General features: G+C 44.1%; 2 protein-coding genes across 10 annotated transcripts in view; one reads left to right on the top strand and one right to left on the bottom strand.

Annotated features, from left to right (window-relative positions):
• FAM184B (family with sequence similarity 184 member B) overlaps positions 1-11,777 on the top strand; it is a 65,143-nt gene extending 53,366 nt beyond the window's left edge. For 3 of the 9 annotated variants that reach the window (XM_036227547.1, XM_016121255.2, XM_036227546.1), the window contains 4 exons: positions 1,703-1,820; positions 3,180-3,284; positions 4,097-4,296; positions 5,831-10,324. In XM_036227547.1, the coding sequence (XP_036083440.1) occupies positions 1,703-1,820; positions 3,180-3,284; positions 4,097-4,296; positions 5,831-5,924 (517 nt within the window). In that variant the 3' untranslated portion in view covers positions 5,925-10,324. Of the gene's footprint in view, positions 1-1,702; positions 1,821-3,179; positions 3,285-4,096; positions 4,297-5,830 lie in introns of all 9 variants that reach the window. The other 6 variants (XR_004953048.1, XR_004953049.1, XR_001594032.2 and 3 more) reach the window with 6 other exon arrangements.
• Positions 10,279-18,274, bottom strand: MED28 (mediator complex subunit 28). Its single transcript, XM_016121261.2, has 4 exons — positions 18,097-18,274; positions 14,595-14,661; positions 13,636-13,748; positions 10,279-12,283 (listed from the first exon to the last, which is right to left on the bottom strand). The coding sequence occupies exons 1-4, from the start codon at positions 18,253-18,255 to the stop codon at positions 12,086-12,088; spliced, it is 537 nt and encodes a 178-aa protein (XP_015976747.1). The 5' UTR covers positions 18,256-18,274; the 3' UTR covers positions 10,279-12,085.
• Positions 18,275-24,857: the final 6,583 nt, after the last annotated feature.

Raw genomic sequence — 24,857 nt, 5'->3', positions numbered from 1 at the left:
TTTCATACTAGAAGTCTCGAGTTCCAGGAAGCACCTCAGTCCTAGGCAAACTGGCGGAGTTGGTCTCCAGTCCCCTTTTGTGCAGGGACCCAGGAATCTGGAGGAATGAGCCTGCCTCATGGGCCCGGTTTGACCCTCACACTGGAAGAAATCAAAAAGATCCAGGCTATTTTTTATGAATAGTGGCCCTCGTCTAACACGCATCGTCTCGTTCAGTCTTCACATCAGTCCTTTGAGGGCCACTCGTGGGTGCACATGCCTTCATTTCTTCATTCTGCGAATATTTGTTAAGGGCCCACTGCGTTAGGCTTAGGATTACGGCAAGGGATAAAATAAAGATGATGCTCTCATAGAACTCAGGAATTCCAGAAGGAGATTCTGACAAGAAATAAGCAAACAAATAAATATTTAACTTCATATCAGGTAGTGGACGTGCTGGAAATAAAACAGGATCAGTATCTAGAGAATGGCAAGGGTGGGCAAGGAAGGTTTCTTTAAGGAGGTGACATTTAAGCACAAGGGGGTGAGGGAATGAGAGAACCATCTGGAGAAAGCATTCCAAGCCGACAGGACAGCAAGAGCAAAGGCCCTGGGGCCTGCTTCATGAGACTGAACAGCCGGAAGGCTCACGGGGCTTAAGTGAAACGAGCGAGAGGGTAGGTGGTAGAAATCGAGGTTGGTGGGGTAACTTGGAGGGATGAAGGAAATCCTTCACTAAACAGGAAGGAGTTTGGATGCTTTCAGAGAGCACGGGGAAGCCATTGTAAGGCCCCGAGCAGGAGTGATGTGGTTTGATTTACATTTTAATGGAGTCACTTCTGGCTTTGGATCAGGGTTAGCGTCAGGGAGGCCAGTCAGGCAGGATTAAGTGAATTCGAATGTCACCTGTCTGACATTTGCACTCTTAAAAACTGTCCTCCTTTGTCTCCAATACAAAGAAAATCATCCAAAATCTGGAGTGGAAGGTTTTTCCATCTACCATGTGCCAGGCACCTGTTATTTCACTGAATGCTCACAGCCACCTGGGAGCTCATGCCCTTTTAAAGGAGGAGGTGAGGCTCGCAGGTGAAATGGCATGCCCGGCATACATAGCTGGATAAACGCAGAGCTGGGACTAGACCCAAGTCATCTCGCCCCAAAGTCCTGGCCTCTTATCTGCCACAGTCTATAGGTCATCTTCAGCCCTAACCGTCTCTCTCCCCTACCATCCAGAGAGTTGTTATTTCTCTCGTTTCATGGTGAACGGGCTGTGGGTACCCGCCGCCCCGAAGCTGTCCTGGAACTAGCGCATGCCGCGCTCCGTGTCGGCCAGCAGATGGCGCCAGAGCCACGTCGGCATTAGCACAGCCTTGCGGGCAGTGGCTGGGAGTCAGGGCACGTTCCTGCTGAGGCCTCTTCTCCCAAACATCCCTGGTTCTTGCGCGCACACTCTGGCCTTCGGTTCCTCGGCCCCGCAGCCGTGGGGAAACTGACAATGGTCAGGCTGGGAGTTGAGGCTTTGGGCTCCACCCCGAGCTCTGCAGATAACTCACAGGTGGCCACCTGGGCAAGCTTTCTCGGCCTCAGTTTCCCCTTTCGTGAACGAGAGAATGACTGGCCAGGCTGAGAACACAGTGGCGTCCCCATCACGGCTTCACCTATTCTCCCTGCTCATGGCTGAGTAATTGCAGTAAGGGGCTAACTGCATGTCTGCCTGAAACAGGCTGAAAGATTCCGGAGAGAAGCCAGGGAAGGGGGCGTCCAGGCCCGAGGACCTTCAGCTCATCGGCCGTCTGCAGACCCGCCTGAAGGAGAGAGAGGAGATCATCAAGCAGCTCACGGTGAGGCTGCGGGCCGCCAGCCTTCCTCCGCGAGGGGCATCCTCTTTGCGCCTGGCATTTCCCTGGGTACCTAAAATGTTTAATCCTGATGACCATATAACCCCCTTATAAAAAAGATCCTTGGTTATTTTGTTCCTCTTACATATATATATACATATGTATATGTATATGTATGAAAAATAATAAAACAAAAATTATATATGTATATATATGAAAAATAATAAAACAAAAATTAGAAAAAAATTAATAAAAATAAATTAATAAACACTAAAAAAATTAACACAGGAAAACAGCAGGCAAAAAATCATTCTGTTCCCAAGCCCCACAGCATTCCCTGCTGCAAATGTTGTTTTGGTTTTTTTAACCAACAGTATTCGAGAAAATCTAAAGTAGATTTTAGTTGACTCAATCAAGCCAGTTATTCTTTATTATGTTCCTTCCATAGAAATGACCACCTGTTTCCCAGTTAGCAAAGCCACCCCCTTAGTTTTCTGTATCGTGCAGCCACCAAGGCTTGGTGGCTATTTCTTTGAAATGCCCCTCCCCGCCAGACTCTCCTGCTCATTCCTGTGGCCACCCACCTCACATCTGTGTCACCTCACACTTTGACCATGTCTTCAGGCTCTAACCCAGCCTTCTCATGCTCCGTGGTTTAGTTAAAAGTTCTTTATATTGCCCCAGCCGAATCCACCGGAACAGCTCCTAATGGCTTACATCCAGCTCTGGGGACAGTGGGTGACAGATTCCCTTCCTTCAGCGTGGCCTATGGGGGCAGAGCTAGTTAGCCACATCAGATGTCCAGCCACTTCCTGCCGTCTCTACCTCCACCGCCTTGGTCCAAGCCCCATCACCTCGCACATGCACAATGGAGAATCCATTGGTCTCCCCTCACTTGAGCCTCATCCCACTGTGCTGATCTCAGGGATTTATACAGATATTTTTACAGATGAAATTATACAATGAGTAGAATTTGTTTTAAAAACAATACAGAAGGAAATAAAGTGGAGGATGACACACATAAATAAGATTGGCCATGTAGTGATTGTACCTGGGAGTCTTCTTTCTTTGCCTTAATCGTTGACTTTCTGCAGTAGACTCTCCTCAAATACTAAGAGTACCGGGATCTCTAACTTCCCTAAGGCATTCCTTTACAATAAGAGGAGCTGAGGACATGAAGGACCCAGGAGTAAAGGTGCTTCCTCAAAGCTTCAGTGGACGAAGCTCGATTCCCCACTGACTTCCCGCCTTCCCCTGGACTTTCCTTCTCTCTGTATTCTTCCCTCACACAGCCGTCTCCTTCAAGTCGGGCCTGGTGCTGTGCGGTTAGGCCCACTTAGACTCGGTTGGTTGTTTTTCCAGGAGGAGAGAAGATTTCACTATGCAGCATTCCCCAGCGCCGTGTCCCATCGGAATCGGTCCTTCTCTTTCAATCCTCACCCAGGGTATTTGACCCCATCCATGAAGGTAAGTTTGTTCTTCTGGCTTCAATGCTTTACAGAATTCCGATGGTTTCATTTTTTCTAAAGGTAACTACAGCTTATGTATCAAAGGGCTGGCATGCATTCAGAGGAATATTCATTGAAAATAAGACTCAAAAGAAATAGTCCAAATTTTAAACAATATTTATATCTGGCTAGGCAGATTACGTGTGTTTTTAATTTCGTATGGGTTTTTGTGTTTTCCAAATGTCCTATAAATAAATGTGTCGGTTTTAATAATGGCTGTAACTCATAGTGAATGTAGAGAGAAGAGCAGGAATCTTCCCCTTCTTTTTTCACCCTATATTTTGGAATTTGTTACAATGAGAATATTTCATCTCATTTGCTGACATAAAATCCTAAAAATGCTTTAAAAAAATTAGTATTTTTTTATAGCTCATAGGACAGTAAACCCAACCTAAGCCGAATTGATGTGAACTCATGTATACTTTTTATATCATCCCTCTTAGTATGACCAAACCTAAGTTTCACTTCAGAAATATTGGTACATTTGAGGACAAGGCGGGCCCAGCCCATGCTGGGGCATTATACAGTCTTTGAAACTCTAAAAAAATATATTTTGAATTATGAAATACATCTGTCCCCAGAAATTTTGGATAAGAGAATCTATGTTTTTTAAAACATAAAATAGAGGGAAAAGAATACTTAAAAAAATAATATAAGTACATAAATAAAAGTATTGCCTCCTCGCTCATATAGTTTTGGTTGGTAGGCTTTACTTTTTACGATAGTGCCCCTTGGGTGACTCTTAATGGGCCTGTCCTTTAATCTAAACAGAAAAAGAAGATGGAGGAAGTGCCCAGCCGAGTGGTCAGTGTGCCAAACCTCGCCTCCTATGCAAAGAACTTTCTGAGTGGTGATCTGAGCTCCAGGATCAATGCCCCTCCAATAACTAAGTCACCCAGCTTGGACCCCAGCCCCAGCGGAGGTCGGCCTTACAAACCCACGCAGTCCCTAGATGTGAAAACTGCCACAAGGTAGGGGGAAGAAGCTGTGACTCCATTTCTCCATAAAAGGAGGAAAATTAGGATTCTTTTTCAACATCTATTAAATACCTGGCATTTAGGCAGATATAAGAATAGCAAAAGAAGCCCCACCTTGGACAAATTACAATCCAGCCAAATGGGAAGCTTGTATAGGAGGGAAATATGTCATTGTTTAGAAGAGGGACTATTCCTTGGACCAAATTCCGGAAGGCTTTCTTCCATGGATGATTAGACAGGAGACATCGAATCACTTAGCTGACCACTTCAGTGTGGGTTACACAGAAGGTCGACTCTCATCATCTAGCCTTGAGGTCTGGATTCAAGTTCTGATCCTCCTCACTTTTAGCTGTGTGCCCTTGGGCAGACTACTTGACCTTTCTGGGTCTCCATTTCCTCACCTCTAACATGAAGCTAATATAGCACCAACCTCCTCAGACTGATGTGAGACCCCAGGAATTAATTTGTAGGACGTGTTTAGCACAGGACCTGACACGGAAGCATTCATTATATTTCTACTATTATTCGGGTTACTTCTCAAGATTGATTGTATCATCCTGGAAGTTTAAGGCCTCTTAATCTGTGGGTTTGGCTGCTCATACGTGACAAGCTCAGATATTGCCTTATTTTTCCAGAAACGCTTGCAACATGCTTCTCCCTTCCAGAAACATGATTTCCCCTCCATTTGTTATTATTTGTCCCTCCTTTTCTATTCAGCGGCAACATTTTTAAATTCTGCACTTTTAAGTTTGCGTTTCAGAAAGAGCCCTTCCTAGGACGTTCCTTTTCCAAAGGCTCTGCCTGCCTACCTGTGGCTGTTTAGACGAAGGGAGTGACATAGACCTTTACAGAGTTAAGCTGGATGGACCTCCTGGCAGTCAGTCATTGAACGAGTCCAGCGCTTTGTTTCACAGCAAGGAAACTGAGGCCAGGAGCCCCCAGCACACCCCTCCATTAACTGCTACAGCCCCTGACTCTGGCCACAGATTCATCTCATCATTATATGTCTCTATTTAAAACTAAGTTCCCCTTGTTTTATAGGAAGCTTCAAAGTTGCAGATAGAGGCTGTTCAGTCAGGTATACACCGTTACTTCCTGCTTCCTGCTTCCCCTTTTCAATTTATTAAAGGCTCATTTCACAGCCTCATCGAAATGCTAAAACACACTAGATAACTTTTGAAGAAGCCATAAATTATAATGCTATTGAGTAACCATTTCTTTCTTTTACCTTTTTATGGGATTTATTGTTTAATATGTGTCTGAATTAATAATGCGTATTGCAAATACATCTCATTGTCTTAAGTGAAACAATGGAAAACATGCTGATTTCAAAACAAGAATTAGATGTTCCCTCCCCACCCCCCATCCTCCACAACTTAATTCCAGACACTAATGTTGGCCTGCCAAGTTCTAGGATCTTTTGAAGAATAAAGAAGCAGTTATCTTTCTCTGAAAAAATGGTGGGGTATTAAGTTGCTTATTGAATAGTTTTCAAACCAATCTAAGAAAGCTTTTTGTTTGTTTTTAGGACACAAGATGGTGAAACAGCCCAACCCAAAGAAGTCCAGCAGAAACAGGGCTCTGCCCACCAAGAATGGTTCACCAAGTATTTTTCTTTCTAAATTGATCCTTAGGATCCATCCCAAAGAGGACATTTGAAAAACATTTCTTTTAAAACAGGCGATTGAAGGAATGAACCAAGAAACCAACTAACCAAATAACCTGCTTATAATATGATTTGCATATGATAGCCGAAACTAAATTTGGCATTGATATTTCATAGTTTCATTGGACACCAGTTCATTGAACAATTATAGACACGGGGGTAAAACAAACCATCGTTGTCAGAAAGCACCCACAGGAAAACGTTAACGTTACACACTGTATGTCTAGTGTCCATACAACTGCGGTCCACATTGTGGACTATCCGACTGTGATTAGAATCGTCCACTTTTAAAGTGGTTTTGTTTTTCCTTAGGATGCATGTCATCTCCACTGGAAAAGTGTTTCCATGTAACTGATATAATTCAAAATGCACCTCTAACCTCAATAAGGAGAGAAATAAAACAAGTTCAGAATTATCAGGAAAACAACAACAACAACAACAACAAAGCGAATCAGAACTACTAGGAATGAACAACAGCAGACCTTGACATGTTGGGTTAAGTATTTTGATTTCCTAATCCGGGACATGAAGTAGATAATAGAAGGAATAACACCTACCTCAAAAAGGGCTTTACGAGGATTAACTAAAATAACACGAGCAAGGCGCCCAATCATGAATTGGAATTCAACACTGCCAAGGTTTTTCTGTGGCTCACGGAGACTTGCCCTGTCATACATCTGTTTCAGTGACTGTTGTGCCAACCTGGTCATTTGTGAAGGTTCCTAGATTTACCTGTTCTTCTCAGCCAAGGCCCATCTGACCCTCTGGTCTTTGGGTTCCGGCCGTTTTCCTCACGGTGTGTCGCTTCCTCCATTGCATGGATGCTCAGTAGATTAAAGGGAGCTGGGAGTGGCCAGTCACGGTGCTGACCTCACTGTCAGGCCACATTAAACTGTCTGACCCTCTGAAGGAGCAGTGCGATTTGACAAGGCTCAATACACCTCTCAGTGAGCAAAATATGTTCTCGATCCTTCGGTGCTGGCCCGACAGGCGGCCCATAAACGGTCGTTTATTCTATGCACTGTCAAACCTTTGCTCTTTGAATAAAACTTTAAACTGGGCAATAAAAAAGGTCGTGACTTGTGATTTTCCAAAGAAGGGTGAGATTAGATAAAGACTGAACCTTGGCAATAGGAAGTTCACGTTGACCTCAGTCAGATTATCCTCAAACTAAAAGTAGCTAATTACATACTAATGACATTTTGAGAAAAATGCAACAAGAAACTCAAAACTTGCAATGTAAAGGTAAATTTACTACCCAATCAAAACATAGGCCCAATGTGATCCTTTTTAAATGCAAATACTTGTTATCATACCTGTAACATGCCGTAGTATTTTTCAGCATCAAGTATTTTTTGGTTCTTTTGTTTCTTGCTTTAAGGTGAGTATTGTAGAATTATGATGTTTGTATTTTGTGTTAATGACTATGGAGAGTTACTACTCTCGTTTGTTGAAACATTTACCCACCACTGTGCAGCTCCTGATGACCAGCGAAGTGGGCCGCACTTCGTACTACTGCCCTGAACTCAGCGCAATACCTGATGCTACATGTTCTGACTCCTTTCTTGTTGCAGGTGAGTGTAAACTCTCAAACGTCTAGATTCCATCCAGTACTCACATGTTTGTTAACTAAATCTTTGCATGCTTCTATCATTTTTTCCTTTAGGATGTATTTCTTGGGCATTGAAGGAAAGCATCAGTGGACACACACGTAAGTTTTTTGTTTGATATGACCAAATTACTGTCCAGAAAGTTTCTAGCAATTCACACCTTCACCAGCAGTGAACGAAATTTTCTCTCTGACCCTGGATAATACTGACGAGCTTAATTTGATAGATAAAATATTCCCATTTTTGTTTGCATATTTACCAATCTCTCAAGAGCGGAGTGGCCTAGAGATGATGGTGACAGCTTGGAGGGAAAGGCAGAGTGGAAGAGAAATGAACAATTCAGGACCAAGCTGGGAAGAAGGAACAAGAGGATTTGATGGTAAATCTCTTGAGGTTATATTATGACAGAGGGAACGAGCGTTAGCACATCTCTAGGGCAAGACCGGAAAGGAATATTGCTGTGAATTGTTCCTTAACTGAGGCATAAAAGAACGAATTCACCCCATCGGTGGCTGCGCACCCTGGACCTGAGCCCTTACTAACTGCTCTAGCATTGATGCCACATCCAACATAGCAGGCTACTTGGTCTGTACTCAATCTCCAGGCTCCATCTGGTTCATGCAAGTTACATGGAGCTATGACAGGGCCCGCCTCCCCTGCAACCTTCGGATTTCCGGGGGTGATCCCCACCGTCGTCCCCAGGGTGCAGTCCTGGCTTTGATCCACTAGCTCGTCAGCAGGCTGCTCGCCCCTTGCAGGAGATACTCACAGGTGGCCAGGCACTCGGTGGCCTCTGGCTCTCTAGTAAGCAGTTATCTGTCATCCTCTCACCACTGGGAGTCCAGGTAGTGCAGCGGTAACCAGCCGACCCCCTGTTCTCGTGTGCAGCGTCTCCCCTCATCTCCCAAGTGTCTGAGTCCTGGCACCAGCAACGTTCCCCTCTACGAGGACACTTCCTGGGGCACCCCTGCTGCACTCTTCCACAATGGGGCCACCCCTTTGTGCCGGTGACTGTCTGTGCCTCACATACCACTCAGAGTGGGTGCCAGTTGGACAGTGAGCCAGTCCCCAAACTGCCATTTCAGACCATGTCCCTAACACTCACGTCAGTCAGGTTCGCTGGAAGCAAACCCCAAGACACAATTAGAAGTGCAAGACATTTATTAGGGATCTCGATGCCCTTTGGCCAGAGACCACCGGAAACGCAGCTGTAGTTGAGTTAAGCGGTGTCTCGCACCTGCTGCAGAGGGAGAATGCTCATCATGGGGGCTTCTCAGCGGTGTTAGCACCTATTCTGAGATTCTGGCGGTGGTTCGGTGATCTCAAGGAGAGTCTAAGGAGGCAGGGATTCACCCGAGGGTGGATGCTGTCAGAAAGTGAGGACGATTCTATAACTGGATGTCTTAATCTTTTCTAGAAAGGCAGATTAGAGTGTTGATGAAGCTGTAAATGGTTTAAAAAAAAAAAAAAAAGTAGTGGTTACTCACTTTAGCCAAGAAGATGTCTGGTTATTTTGGGGGTGGCACAGTAACCTCATTTTTCTTTTTCTCTGTGCTTAGACAAAATTATGAAGTGGTTTTTTTTTGGTCCTACTTTATCATGGTCTCAGAGCAACTCTGTCCGAGGTTAGTATTCTGAAATGGTTTCTGTCCAACATGAGAGTAGGATGGCCAAGCAGTGCTAGGCCAGAGTCCAGATGTCAGGGACAGGTCCCCTCCCCCTTCTCGGGGGAAACACCTGTGTAAGATAAAGGGGAGAGGAAGCAGAGATGGGAGGGACCATGGGACGAGGACGCAGGGTTGACAACCGAGAAGGGGGCCAAGGAGGATTTGAGCAAAAGGACAGCTCTAAGATCTGGCAGGGCTGACGGGCGCTCCGGAGCAGACTGCCCACTAGGGTCCTGTGTTGGGCAGAAGTGACCTGGCCCCGCACTGCACCTGGTCACTCCCAGAAAGGACATGGCCTTCGCTGGAACTCTGCAGCAGGTCCGCTGAGGCGGGAGCGGTGGCGGCCGCGTCCCGCTCTGAAGGACTGAGCAGCGCTCCTCCGCGGCCTCCACAGGCCCAGGCCCCAGCCCTCAGGAATGTCAACATTCAGAGGCTGGGTAGACCAGGAAGCAAAAAAGGGGAGAAGTGTTAAAGAGAATGAGGTCAAGTAAAGAAAATAAAGTGTCCACCTGATTGGGCCACAGCAAAATGGCCAGTAACTGTCATGAGCACCGCTGTGGTCACATGCGAGGGACAGATGGCAGCCTGGAGTCGAAGGGAGGAGCAGGAGATGGAAAGAGCCGCTCAGGCATCCAAGGGAGCGTGGAGGGGAGCGGTGAAGATGGGGGGCAGGGAGCTCTTGTGAGCAGCAGGGAACGGCCCAGGAGGTGGCGACACAAGGGTGGAACTCGCCCAGGGGGGCGCAGGCCTGGGGCAGGCGACCGCCTGGGGCCAGGACACTGTGGAAAGGCTGGCCTTACGCAGGGAGGCACTTCAGGGAGGCACTTCGGCAGGTGGGATGGGAAGAAGAAACGACGCCCTGAAGATGTGGGTGGGTTTATCACAATGGGAGAGGAGAAGGGATCCTGGTTGATGGCTTGTTATTTTCTCATTGAAAGAGACAGCAGCTCAGAGGGTTTCCCATGACCATCGACCAGCGAGATGTTGTTAAAAAGAAAAAAAGATATTCACAGACAGACAAGACTGAAAACCATTTGGCAGAAAACTCTTGAATTTAATAAAGATACAGCAATAACTGATACAGATATTAATTCAAAATATTTTCACTAAGCACCAATTAGAATAGTTCCTGAACTTTTCACCAAGAACCTCTTTACCTAAAAGTTGTTTAGCTTTTAATCAGGAAATATAAAGCTGTCGTCAATCAGAGCTTCTAATTAGCATGACATGACCACATTAACCACCTTGAAATCATTTAATGTGAGAAAAATGATTTTTAAAAACTTTGTTTAACCTATGCAATCTCACTGAGGGGACTTGCTGGCCTCAGGTTATATATCCTACATGCACAAACAAAAATGAGTAATAAGTATTATACGTAAAAAATAACAGATGGTCCCTGTACATTCAAAGGAAAATAATGCCTAATTCTCATGAGGGGCTCAGAGACAGAGACAAACTACTAACCCTCAAGAGAGAACCAAGCAAGTTGGCAGGAGACAGGAAGTACCTCTGTGTCCTGAGGCTGTGGCAGAGAGGGCATTTGGGGGCTTCAGGGACCAGGCGGCATCCAGGCCAGTGAGTGGATGCCATGCATTCGGGGAGGGGCCCTCGAGGCTGGAGAAAACAAGGCGAGTCAGGGAACGGAGCCACAGAGGTACCGCCTGTGAAGACAGCGGCGCGTTTGTTCTGGGTTATGGGATATAATCTAGTAAGAGGCCGTACACAACAGAGGAAGGAAAGCTTCCTCTAGGGAAAGCGGGACACAACACCAGGCTGTATTTCTCCGCAGTGGATCAACAGAGATCTGTGTGGCCCGTGTGACTAATAAAAGGGTAAGGTGTCTCCCACACTCTAGGGCTCCGCGTCCCCTCTGTGGAGGGTACGAGCCAAGGGTAATGCTGCAGTCCACGCCCTGCCCGAGCCCCCGTCCCTTGGAACCAACACCATCCATCAGTAAGACCCCTCCCCGACGGAAGACTTCTGCTCCAAAAAGCAAAACAAAAACAAAAACAAACAAAATTCAAAAAAAGAGATAATCACAGTGAGCTTTCAACCTCAAACTTCATCTGTGCCCAAGTCATGCTGTTGAGAACAGGGTCTGTTTACTTAAACTGATTCATTAGTGCAGAACGTTAACAAAATTTGGCATATCACTGCTCCTACTACATCCCCTCGACCCAACAAATAAACAACGTCACACAGAGTATAAACTTACCCCAAATAGTCAACGTCAGCTTAGATCCTAGTGTAATAGTACTACCCTAACCTAGGATATTAAATTCCTCTTCCAACCTATTTACGTAATATTCTCATTCTGAGAACTCTGGGAGCATTACATTATTGCATTAGATTCCTCCTCTTGAGGTAGTTCAAAGTCTCAAAACAGCAAATTTACACATTTTTACACACTGCCACATCAAAGGCCTACAAAAACCCTCACCCTCCGATCTGCTGATTAGAGCATACAAACTGTTCTTCCCTCTTATTTAAAACTGCAAATACAAAACTATACAAAAGTTAAAAAAAAAAGCAGAAAAAAAATAAAAAGGGATCTGTGAGTGGCATCACACTAACAGCCTACATTTTGCTACAAACAAAAATTTACTTGGTTTACTGAAGCTACAGGCATTTTGTAAAGTACTAAAGAAACAACAGCTTATAAAAATAGAGGGAAATTTTTAGGTGAGAGCATGAAACTAAACTCATCTCATTCTCTGGCAGTGTTCTTCTAAAACGTCATGTCCCCGAAAACTGATGTTTGGCCAAAAAAATAACGAAACCCTCAAAACTGTGTTTGGGTTGATTCGCGCAGCGGCGCGTGTCCAAGTGGCCCTTCCTCAGGTCTGCTTCATGGGCGCGGGGATGTTAGCGGACGCTTGCTCCAGGTAGGCCAAAGAGCCCTGAGGGATGTCGGCCGGCTTTTTGTGCTGCGCACTGACGTCCTCCAGCACCTGCTGCCAGTGCCGCAGCTTCGTCAGGTGCTTCTGGACCAGAGCATCTTTCCGCTGTAATTCATTCCTTAGCTCCGAGACATCCTACGAACAAAGATGAAGTCAGAGCAAACCCGTGAACAGTGACTACAGTTCCTGACTAGTTAAGAGCACTAAGAAGTAAATTCAAAACAAAGAAGCTATTAAATCATATTAAACCCGTTACCCTCCTGGGCTCCACTACTGAACAACCCAAAGCAACTCTTCCCAATGGCAGATGTCTGCCTAACACGGACGGGCTTTTTTAAATTTTCTTTTAATAAATAATATACAAGTTATAATATTCCAGAGTCTCAAAGGGCAGCCAAAAAGAAATTAGTCTCTTTCCTACCCTGGTCCCCAGGTTCCCAGCATCTATGTCCAAAAGTCTACTGCTGAGAATCTAAAACTTGGAGAAACTGAAACACAAGGTAACCACTGTTTAAAAGAACCCGCAACCACGGTCTTATCATTTCGAGTTATGAAGTGTTAAAATCTCATTTTCAAGTCTTTTTTTCTGAAAACCATCGTTATAATTCTTTATTAAGACCTAAGCCATGCCACCCTGAACACGCCTGATCTCGGAAGCTAAGCAGGGTCAGGCCTGGTTAGTACTTGGATGGGAGACCAGGTGCTGTAGGCATTAATTTAAAAAAAAAAAAAAAAACAAAAAGACCTGGCCTTGAACACACCTATGTTGTTATTCAAGTATTCAAATCAGGAAATGATCTGACATGCTGAAGTATAAGAATATCATCCTACCATTCACCTTTTCAATAGTTATCATTGAATAAGAAAAACAATTTTTAATTGGTTGGCTTGTGGGAGTAGTTACTTCAAAAACTGCCCCACAGGCCTTTTGGGCAGGAAGAATCTTCCCTCGTCCACACTGCAGGGGGGATCCAACATATTAAATGCCACTGAAGCTTTCCAGGCACCCTGGAAACCCCAACATCCTTCCAAATGCCCCAGTTTCAACAACTGAGATATGTGAAATCCTGAGCTTCAAGGAGCCCGGGACAGGACATTTAATTTTTAAGTCCTTTCCTGTGTGTACAGCCCTGAGTAAAGCAATCGGAAATACACAGATCACAGTTCTTGTCTAAAGGAGCTCATCACCTACACAACAAGCTTTCAAACCTTTTCAAGCAGCAGAACCTTCCTTTTTTTCAAGAAAAATCTTCCAGGAAAGCCAGTGTATGAAACTGCTCTGTGTGAAGCCCTGCTTCCCCCACTCCCCTTTATTCTACTACCTGTGCAGGTTGTCACCAACAATGACAATTAGCAACCTTCATATTCAATCTATAAAGCCCTACTAGAACTCGTGGGAAAAGGGATTTTATTTAAAATCATTTAAAGCAGACGGAATCCTGATAACATGTGCTTTTCTTAAGAAGCGGAGAAAACTGAGTTCGTACCTCTTTGATAACTTGTTCTGGTTTCTGGACAGATAACTGCAATCTTTTCTGTAGGAAAAAACATTCTGTCTGTCTCGCAATATCCAGAAATTTCTGGATACACTGATCAACACCTTAAAAAAAAAAAGACCAAAATATTAAATCAAGAACACTAGACACAAATATCTCCCTCATAAACGAACAGTCAGAATATCAAAAACAGCACCTTCTCAAAGATGCAACCTAGGATTTTAATCCTGGCCACAGCAATAATACTAACCCCTAAACCCATGTGTTAACCAACATTAAACAGCAAATGATTTGTATTTTTGTCAGGCAAATAAGAGACCTTACTGTAAAATAAAGGTTCTTCTGAAGAAAGACAATGAGTTCTTCTGAAAAAGACAATCCAGAGTTCCAGCAATTAGTATGATTTCCAGTTAAAATGTAATTTTTAAAATACAGTACATAGAAACCAGAAGCACTGGTTACCTCCGGGGACAGAACTCGAGCAAGGAGTGGGAAGCATATGAGATTTCAATAGATTATCAAAACTTATTTTACTTTATATTTTATTTATTTTTTTAGGCGAGGCAACCCTTGATTGACCGCACAGATTACAAGGACCTTGTCAGATCCCTTATTTTTTTAATTTTTTATGTCTACAACACCTGGTCTCCCTAGATGGTCTCTCATCCAAGTACTAACCAGACCCGACCCAACACTTATGTTAAAAGCTGTACGCACTATTGGTCTTCTTTGTCCTACTACCAATATGTAAAGCTCATCATAAGTGGTTTGTCATGACTTAAAATGTCAATTAATAAACTCAACAGAGAACAAGCAGTATATAGAGATGATCTGCATAAATCTTATTCCCTGGGAAACTTCTCTTAGGGTACAAGAAGGACTCAAACACACAAAGTGTGACGTCAGCAATGTGGAATCTTGCTAACACTGTCTACAAAAAGGGTTCTTACCAGTTCGAATTTCTTCCTGATCCGTGCCATTGACATAGTCCTGACTCACCAGAGAAGCAAAGCAAGCCTGTGTGATCAAAACATTTCACAAAAGAAAAAAATGTCACATGTCAAAAATCTTACTTCAGAGTAAGAAATAACTTTGCTTGAAGTCAATCGATGAGCTGCTAGCATCTGGGTTTGCACACCAGATAACAAGACATCATGCTAATGAAGAAACCTGATAAACTGACTCCATTAGCTCCATAGAGCAAGAGCCCATAAATGAGGCATCTGGTGTTTGCCAGCACCTGCATCCGCCTCTCTCCTACCACCCACTCCCCCCCCCCCTCATTCCGCCCTACTCCAGTCCTACCCATGGTCCCTCCCTCAGGTGCTCACGTGACTTGCATCACCCATTCAGGACTCAGGTCAATCATCACCTCCTCAGAGAGACCACATCTGTCTACTCTTTTGAAATAGCACCCCTCTATCCCCAAGCCCGGCCTTTTGCTTTGTTTCATTTTTTGTTTCTTTTTGTTTTTCACATAGTTAACTGACATCATCCCATTCTTCTAGTCCATTATTAGCTGTCCCCTCCAAGGTGTGAATTTTGCTTGTCTTGTTCGCCCTATGCCAAGTCTGGGAATACTGCTTGGCACAAAGTGAGTCCTCAATAAACACATGCCAATGACTGACTGGATGACCCAAAGGTTGGTGTCACATGGGTAAAAAAGTCCTAAAGAGGGAGTGCTCTCTAAAACGACAATGATCCAGGTGCATATGTGATTCAGCCAAGGAGTTCTACACATTGGCTGCTCTCAGGATATGGAAAAAGAAGGCCTAACAGAACGGAGGGGCCAGAAAGAGAACAGGAGAGCCCTGCGGGGAGCAGGGGTCAGAGCGGAAGCCTCACACCTCAGGAAGGCAGAGCCCTGCCAGCAGTAAGCAAACTATACTTGGTGTAAGGCAAGCAGATCTGGGCCCGAATTTAGGCCATCAACTAGATGTGAGGGCCCTCTCCTGCCTGCAGTTGCCCCATTTGACTTATAGAGAAAAATCACAGGACTCTCGCTAGGAAAGCCCTGCAATAGCTCAACGAATCAGAAAAGCAGACTGCCCATTCTGTGTAATACTTTGAAAGGTGACTCCTGTTGGATCTGGGATATGAGCAGGGTGCCCTGCTTTGTGAATCCTGTGGCTACTGGAAAACATCCCATCCAGGAGGCCAACTAGTCACAAGCTGGGGCTGCTCCTGCAGAGCCAGCCAGCAGGGCTGCCAGACAGAGGAAGAAAACCCGATCCCAGGAATTTTAGTTCCCTCTTGCCCCTTAAAACACACACACACACGCACGCACGCACGCACGCACGCACGCACGCACGCACAAAGAGTTGGACAGCTGTAGAGAGAAGAAAACATGTGGGGGCCTATAAAAAGAATCTGCTTTTTAGAAATACTCCTAAGACAGAAAGAAGCCTTTGCCTGGAGAGTCAGGAGGCCCAAATGCTAATCCTCATTTCAACAAACTCAGCGTTTGGCTTTGGGCAAGTTACTTCCCCTCTCTGAGCCTGTTTCTTCATCTGTAGAAGGAAAGGAAGATCTCCAAGTTTCCCTTCCACAACAAGAGTGCGTGACCTCAACAAACTCAGTCCATGAGAGTATTTACTAAGCAAACTAGAATGAGCAAGCCAAAGACCTCATGGGGGGAGGGGGCACCGAAAGAGAAATGAAAAGTGAGCAAGCAGGTGTCATGCGCCACTGGAGGTTGTGGAAAAGAGGTCCACGCAGACCTCGAGGAAGGAAACACAAAATGAAAATGTGGTCTCTGAGCTGAGTCTTGACAGGAGACTAGGTGGGTGATCACCCAGCACGGGGGGGCCCAAGAAGCGCCACTCCCACTCCCACATAGCTAAGCCCAAATGCCCCTTGGGGTTTCACTTTCTCTGCAAAGCCTTTGACGAGCCACAGCCATGCTCTTATGGAATTCTGGGTTTCTTTTATCAGAGCACAGGTCCCACAGCACTGCAGTCGTCTGCTATTTATTTGTTTCTTCCACAGCAATGTCATGAGCTCCTTGAAGGCAGGGACCAGTTTTTTCTGTGTTCTTAGCACCTAGGACAGGGCATGACATAGAACAAGCTCCTTCAATGTTTGACAAGTATTCATCAAGTATTTCTTATCTGCTCCCACTGTACTAGTCCTACAGACACAATGGGAGAAGAGGGGGCAAGAGTTGATCTTCGACTTCCTAGAGCCTGGCTCATGGTGAATGCTACGAAGAGTATCAGGGACAGGTCACTGAGGAAATGCTGTGTGAGCGGGGGGGATGGGACCTGGAAGCCCAAAGGGAAAACAAATGGCATATGCAGAAAAAGTCTTGTGTGAGCAGAATAAGAAGAGATGGTTTCAGAGCTGAGACTTGAACACGCAGAGCTGGGGAGACCATAGTAAAGCTCCTGGTCTTATCCCAAGAGCCACAGACAGGCACTAAAGGTTTAAGCATTAGGGTGCTTGCTGGTGGTCAACTTTGGCCAAAGCTTCTACAGGGCCAACTATCTTTCAGCAAGCACTCAAGAGCAAGAGCCACCTCACCTCAAGGCTAAATGCTGTTCTAAAGCTTACCCATGGCCTTTCTTTATGGCCTGGCACCTTTAAATCAGTTATCTCCAAACTTATGACGGTACCTCCATCAGTAAACGCATTCTGCCCATGCAGGCCCAGTTTTAGTCATTTACAAACTAAATCCACATACTACTGTACTATCACATAGCTATAGCGTAAAACTCACATGACTAGTATTTCAGTATTTAAAATACTGAAAAGGTCACTCCAATTAGAAGTTATTTTATTTCTATATAACGAGAGCTCATCTTTCCCTTCAAAGACTACCGGAAGCAACCAAAGCAATTATTTTTACCTCTCCTTTGTCTACCACCGCTCCCCATCTTCCTGGCTACAGAGTGCACACCTTTGGCTGAACTCAGATATTGGGTCGTCTATGCCTCGCTCCCTCTGGAACGCCCAGTTTTCCTCCTTCCTCAGCCCTTAGTAACAAGTTCTGCACAACTTTTAAATAAATGTTTCAGCCCCAAGAGTCCCATCACTTTCGGACCGCTTAAGGGTGAAGCCCAGCAGAAAAGCTACAGGGCTAGCAGTGTGAACAGTGAGCTTCAGAGAGGCCGGGCCTGTACTAAACACGCGGGAAAGGAGGCTTAGGGATGGGAACGAACACCGGGTGGGCCGAGAGCAACTGGACGGGAACCTAAAGGGCCCAAGGTGGGGTAAACTTCAAGCCCGCGTGCCTCCAGAAATGTCACGTTTGCGCGTCTCTGCCAGCACACCGGAGTAGAATACTGGCCACCACTTATTGTGGAGACGAAATCAAGTGTCCTATATTCTCTGCGCCAGTTTCCCCATCTGTAAGTCGGGTGCAAGAATCGGAGAAGGAGATAACCTGCACGTGCACGGTTTACATTTCAGGAAAGAAAAGCGGCTAAAACAGAAATCCACTTCTCATTTTACCTCGAAAGACGACTCCAACTCATCCACCAAGGTACTCGGAGAGGATCTCGGAGCGCCCGGAGCGGCCTGAAGAAGCGAAGCCTGGCCCGGGAGTCCGGGCGGGGGTAGCGGGGGTCCCGGCGGCTGGCCAGAGAACATACCTCCCAGCGGAGCCGCCATTTCTGAAAAGGCGGGGCGGGGGGAGCCACTGCGCCTGCGCAGCAGCAGGTGCCAGGGTCACGTGACTGTTCGGGTCAGGTGACAGCCCGGGGCACCCGGATTGGTCTGTCCGGCGCCAGGGAAGCTGAATGTGTGGTGATTTGGTTTCCACTTTCTGGCGTTCAAGCCCCCTGGCTTTTCCTTTTATTTTTATTGCGAGTCGACGTTTTGACTGGATTTGACACAGTTCTGCGGAAAGGAGAATCAGTTACTACGTGGAGCGAGCCCTCCCCCGGGAGTCAGGATACTGCTGAGCCCTTAACGCTGAAAGACTGGCCCGCAGTCTTTCCCCGGACTCAGCTTGTTCTCTGATAAAAGGAGGGAAACACCCGTTCATGCCACAAACATTTATTGAGAGCTTCCTGTGTACCAATTACTAATCCAGTCACTGTGGCGATAAGCAGGAGGAACAGGCAAAGTGCCACCTAAATTCTTTCTGGCGAGAGGTAACGGAAACGACTTTTTAAATTTTTTAAAATTTAATTTTTATTATGGTAGCATTGGTTAACAAAAAAGTTTCTTGTGTACATTTCCACAGTAAAGCATATACATATTTCATTGTGCGTCCACCGCCCGTAATTAGATTTCTTTCTGTTACCATATAGTTGACCCCTTTTACCCCCACCTACCTCCCCTTCCCTCTCCCCCGCTACCCTCTGATAACCATTAGTCTATTGTCCATGACCATGAGTCTCTGATCATTTGTCCTGTTCATTTTTTGCTTTTAGGTTTATATCCCATATGTAAGTAATATGTGATTTTCAACTTTTTCTGTCTGGCTTATTTCACTCAGCATGACTATCTCGATCCATCCATGTTGTCGCAAATGGCAGTGTTTCATTTCTTCTTATGGCTGAGTAATATTCCATCGTCTATATGTACCAACGCTTCTTTAGCCAATCATCTATCACAGGACACTTTGGTTGCTTCCATATCCTGGCCACTGTGAATAATGCTGCTATGAACATCGGTGTGCAGATCTCTTCGGATATGGGTTTTCAAGTCTTTGGAGTAAATACCAAATAGAGAGATTGCTGGATTATATGGTGGATCAATTCTTAGTTTTTTGAGGAGCCTCCATACTGTTTTCCATAGTGGCTGTACCAATTTGCAATCCCACCAGCAATGTTTGAGAGTTCCTTTTTCTCCTCATCCTCTCCAACACTTGTTATTTCTTGTCCTGTTGGTTATAGCTATTTTAATAGGTGTGAGATGGTATCTCATTGTGGTTTTGACTTGCAATTCCTTAATACCTAACGATGTTGAGCATCCTTTCATATGTTTGGTGGCCATTTGTATGTTTTCTTAGGAGAAGTGTCTGTTCAGGTCATCTGCCCATTTTTTAATTGGATCGTTTGGGTTTTTGTTGTTATTGAGTTGTATGAGTTCTTTTCAGAGGCGTTGCTTGCAAATATACTTTCCCATTTGGATGGTTGTCCCTTTACCTTGTTGATAATTTCTTTTACTGAGCAGAAGCTTTTTAGTTTGATATACTCTCATTCATTTATTTTTGCTTTTACTTCCCTTGCCTTCAAGGTCAAATTCATAAACTCCTCTTTAAGTACAACATCCATGAGTTTAGTTCCTATGTTTTCTTCTATGCAATTTAACATTTCAGGTCTTATATTCAAGTCCTTAACCCATTTTGAGTTAATTTTTGGTGTGTGGTGATAGACAGCAGTCTAGTTTCATTCTTTTGCAGGTGGCTTTCTAGTTTTCCTAGTACCATTTATTGAAGAGGCTTTCCTTTCTCTACTGTATGTTTTTGGCTCTTTTGTCAAAAATTATTTGCCCATATAAACCTGGGTTTACTTTTGGACTCTCGATTCTGTTCCACTGGCCTGTGTGTGTGTTTTTCTGCCAATGTCATGCTGTTTTGATTATTGTTGTTTTATAGTATAATTTGAAGTCTTGCAGAGTTATACCTCCAGAATTGTTCTTTTTTCTCAGGATGACTGTGGCAATTTGGGGTCTTTTTGTGCTTCCATACAAATCTGATGATTTATTGTTCTATTTCTTTGAAAAATGACGATGGGATTTTGATGGGGATTGCATTAAATCTGTATGATGCTTTAGGTAATATGGTCATTTTAACTATATCGATTCTTCCAATCCAAGAATACAGAATATCTTTCCATTTCTTTGTGTCTTCTTCAATTTCTTTTAATAGGGTCTTACAGTTTTCATTATGTAGGTCCTTCACATGTTTTGTTAGATATATTCCTACATATTTTATTCTTTTTGTTGCAATTGCAAAAGGAATTATTTTTGCACTTCTTTTTCTGACACTTTATTATTAGAGTATAGGAACACTATGGATTTTTAAACATTGATTTTGTATCCAGAAACTTTACCGTATTTGTTTATTTTTTCTAGCAGTGTTCTTGTGGAGTCTTTAGGATTCTCTATACAAAGAATCATGTTGTCTGCAAATAGTGACAGTTTGACTTCGTTTCCTATTTAGATGCCTTTTGTATCTTTCTCTTGCCTGACTTCCCTCACTATGACCTCCAATGTTATATTGAATAACAGTGGTGGTACTGGACAGCCTTGTCTTGTTCCTGATCTTAGAGGAAAGGTTTTTAGTTTTTCATCATTAAGTATAATGACATAGATTGTCTTTATTATGCGAAGGTACTTTCCTTCTATGCCAATTTTGTTAAGTGTTTTGATCATAAATGGATGCTGTATCTTGTCTAAGGCTTTTTCTGCATCTATTGATATGATCATGTGATTCTTATATTTTAATTTGGTTTCTGTGGCATATCACATTAATCGATTTGCATATGTTGAACCATCCCTGTACCCCTGGGATGAAGTCCACTTGATCATGGTGTGTAATCTTTTTAATATGTTGCTATATTCAGTTTGCTAGTATCTTACTTAGGATTTTTCCATCTGTGTTCATGAGAAATATTGGTCTGTAGTTTTCTTTTTTGTGTTATCTTTACCAGGCTTTGGTATCAGAGTAATATTGGCCTCATAAAAATGAGTTGGGAAGTATTGCCGCCTCTTCACTTCTTTGGAAGAGTTTTAGGAAAGTAGGTATTAAATCTCCTTTGAATGTTTGGTAGAATTCACTGGTGAACCCATCCGGTCCTAGACTTTTACTTTTGGTAGATTTTTGATGATTGTTTCAATTTTCATACTGCTGATTGGTCTACTTAGATTTTCCAGTTCTATTTGGTTCTTTTTAAGAGTTTCAGTCTCCTTGCTAAAAAAAACTCATTTTGCTCATCTAGTTGTTTTTCAGTTCCTGGAGTTGTTGATATGAATTATTTTGGATCTCATCGAGTTTTTGTTCAGAAGTACCACCCGGAATTCTCTGTCATTTAAGTCACATATTTTTATGTTTTTAAGCTTATTTTCTAGAGATTTTTCTCTTTCTTTTGAGCTGCCTTGTCATTTTGGTCGTTCATGGTGTTTAATGGACATTTCTCTGTCTGGGCATTAATGAAAGTATACTTTTTTTCCAGAAAGAGGATTTATTATATAAAGCTTTTTTTAACCTATTGATAAGGTGTTTTTCTTTTGGTTTCCAGCAGGTAGCGTCTAACCTTCTTTGACCCTTGTTTTATATAAAGTCTTAATAATACCTTTTTTCCCTTATAAATATTCCATCACGCTCATTACCCTCAGTCTCAGTCCCTGTGAGTGTTAGCACCAGTTTGGTTGCCTTTGCTCAGATTCCCCTGAGGCTCTGTGGTGTTCTGTCTTGGAGGATATGGGGGGAGGGGCCCTCTGGGTTTGGGGAGGGGGACTGCAGCTCAGCCCCTTGTTTTGCACCCAGGACTGGTAATAATCAGCTGTTGCTTCTCTACCATCCCCACTTGTCTGCTTTCTCCCCTGATCCCTGGGCACTGCTGCTGTGTGGAGCTAAGAGCTCTCTCAGCAGGGCTGTTGGGGTGGGGGGGGGGGGCGGGGGGGAGGCTGCCGCACCTTCTCTCCTCCCTTCTCCTTCAGGGAGCTCGGACTGCAAGAGACAGCTTCATTGTTTCTCTCAGCCTACCAATAGACTCCCACGTTCTGACCTGTAATTTCTCTTATTCATAGATCCCTTGCTCAGACATGCTTATGTGCAGGTTGGGTGTTTTTTGATGAGTTTTAGATGTTCAGCTTATCGTTCAAGAGGAGAGATCTGGGGACATCTCTCACTCCACCATGCTTCTGATGTCCACAAAAAAGACTTAACATTGTTGAGGCTCCCTATGTATGAGCCTGGCACTGTTCCTGTTAGATATTTATGGTTCCATCAAAGAGAAAGTCACTATGCTAATATTTTAATAACTTGGTTTTGACATTTGCTTATTCATCTTTTCAGAAGGATTTTTTCATTATAATTTTCCAGTTATATATGTGATAGCCTAGCACATTTATTGAGTACTATCTGATGATCCGTGGATTATAGCAATCACCCCGTGTCTCTGCCCTTGTAGAGTTTAGTATTGTTTTCATGGGACAGAGACATATCAAATACTTACATACATATAGAAAAATCATGTAGAGATAAGTGCTAAGATGAAAACTGAAACCCGTTTGGGAGAGCTAGTGATGGATTTGAGATAGGTGGTTGAAGGAGCCTCTCCAGGAAGATCCGCACTGGAGAGACGAGTGAAATTTTAACTAGGAAAGCTTTCTAGACAGAGCGGCGCCTGGCATTTGTTTCAGGAACAGAGTTGGCTTTTTGAGCTAGAGCAAAAGCGGTTGGAGAAAAAGGAACTTACATTTGCCAGTCTGAGATCAAAGGTCATCTTCCTAGCCTCAATCTAAATTAGACCTACACTCTCGGCCACTTTACCCTGTTTAATTTTCTTTACCACACTTAAACATTATCTGCAATTATCTTGTTTGATTCTGCATTGATGAAGTTGCCTTACGCACCACCTGGGTTGCAAGCTCCATGAGACCAGGGCCTTCCGCCTTCTCCTGTACTCCCAGTAGCAAGAACTGTATCCGGCATAAAATAAAAATATTATTGATTGAACGAACAAAAATAGAATGCCAGGCGGGAACTAGTCTACTTCAGCAGTTCTCAAACTTTTGGGGGGTCTCAGGACCTCTTTACTTTACATCCCTAAAACTTATTGAGGACCCCAAACTTTTTTGTTTTTGTGGGTTACGTCAGCCAATATTTACCTATGAAAACTAAAAATCTTAAAAATTCATTCAAAAACCTTGTCGACATAATTAAAACTCTAGCTAGGGGTACGTTTGTATCTCATGGACTGTGGCTCATGCTTACCTAACTGTGAGTGTGTTGCCTGAGAGCATGGCCAGTGGGAACTCTTAGATCCACTCCAGAATAGAGCACAGATGAAGCATTTGGATTTTGCCGAAAACATGGTTCCTCACATATAAAATGGGGGAATACTGCCTTGGAAATGTTACTGGGAAAGAGAGAACACACGTAAGGAGTTGAATTCAGTGCCAGCATAGACCGTAACACTGAGAAAAGACAAGTGACATGATGTAGTTTGTTTAAAAAGTCTCTCTCCAGTGGTCCAGGAAACGGAAGCAAGTAAGCGGAGGCAGGGCCAGAAAAGCAGTAATCTAAGATTAATCCAGTAATCCATAAAGAGAAGATGGCGCTTTGTAATAGGGCTATTGAGGTAGATGGCAGAGGTGGTGTGAGATGTGGTCAGACGCCATGATTTGCTTAGCAAAAAAGCCAACTGTCTGGGAATGGACCGTGCAGTGGGAATTGATTGACTTATCTGCAGACAGGGTTTAAGCCAACATACCCTAGGATCATGATGAAAGTGAGGGGCCCACAGCTCAGAGTGGCAGAGCTACAGTCGGAGTATGGCCAGCAGCTGAGAAAGGGCCCCAGAGAAGCGGTTGGGCCAATACTAACTGACATACCAAGTGGTAGAGTATAGTTTAACTACTCTTCAACCCTAGACTGTGAATTCTCTAAGGGCAGGGGCTACATTTTGTCTGCTTTGCTATTCCAAGCACCTTCTACCATGTCTGGTGCAGGGTAGGCATGAAATAGTTTGCTGAATCAGTGACTCCTTCACTCCAAAGTAGTAGCACTTCCTGTTTCCTATGACCATGTGGGGTATGAGGGCATTTTTGGATTTGCTCTGTTGTAATCTTAAAACTTCCCTTTAACTGCCAAGATTTCATCGAATTCATTTGTATCCCCCTCTCCTTTTTCATCCATGCATGCAACCACTGTCGACTTTTCACAGTGCTTTGGGTCCTATACAGAGATGCACTAATAAAGGAGGGATGCGGTACTTGCCCTCACTGCACTTATGTGCCATCCCTTTATAGCTGGGACTTCTGTACCGCACTATATTCAGTGATGGTTTCCTGGGCTCAAGGCCACGTATGGAGCTGCAGATGCTGGGCTTTGCAGAGCCATCCCTCAGGGTTCTGACCTTTCCTTCCACTTTGTATTTCACAAACATTAGCAATTTCTCTTTGAGACTTAGGTTCCTCATCTCTATGACGGTGTCGCAGAGACTGTTAGTTGTTCATCTCCTGTCTACTCTCTTCTATCGGGGTGATAAAAACACCTAGCTGATCTTCATCTACGTCTCCCCACGTCCTGGCAG

The sequence above is a fragment of the Rousettus aegyptiacus genome, unplaced genomic scaffold, assembly GCF_014176215.1.
Source record: "Rousettus aegyptiacus isolate mRouAeg1 unplaced genomic scaffold, mRouAeg1.p scaffold_m13_p_10, whole genome shotgun sequence".
In the NCBI taxonomy this organism is placed as follows: Eukaryota; Metazoa; Chordata; class Mammalia; order Chiroptera; family Pteropodidae; genus Rousettus; species Rousettus aegyptiacus.
The sequence above is the reverse complement of the archived record's forward strand: the minus strand, read 5'-3'. Positions and strand labels throughout refer to the sequence as shown.

What these genes read in the sequence shown, in the direction of transcription:
- MED28 (XM_016121261.2), bottom strand. Translation starts at nt 18,255, where the DNA reads ATGGCGGCTCCGCTGGGAGGTATGTTCTCTGGCCAGCCGCCGGGACCC. An exon ending in TCAGGAAGAAATTCGAACTG is followed by an intron (nt 13,749 to 14,594) that starts GTAAGAACCCTT and finishes TTTTTTTTTAAG; the next exon opens with GTGTTGATCAGTGTATCCAG. An exon ending in CAGAACAAGTTATCAAAGAG is followed by an intron (nt 12,284 to 13,635) that starts GTACGAACTCAG and finishes CTTTGTTCGTAG; the next exon opens with GATGTCTCGGAGCTAAGGAA.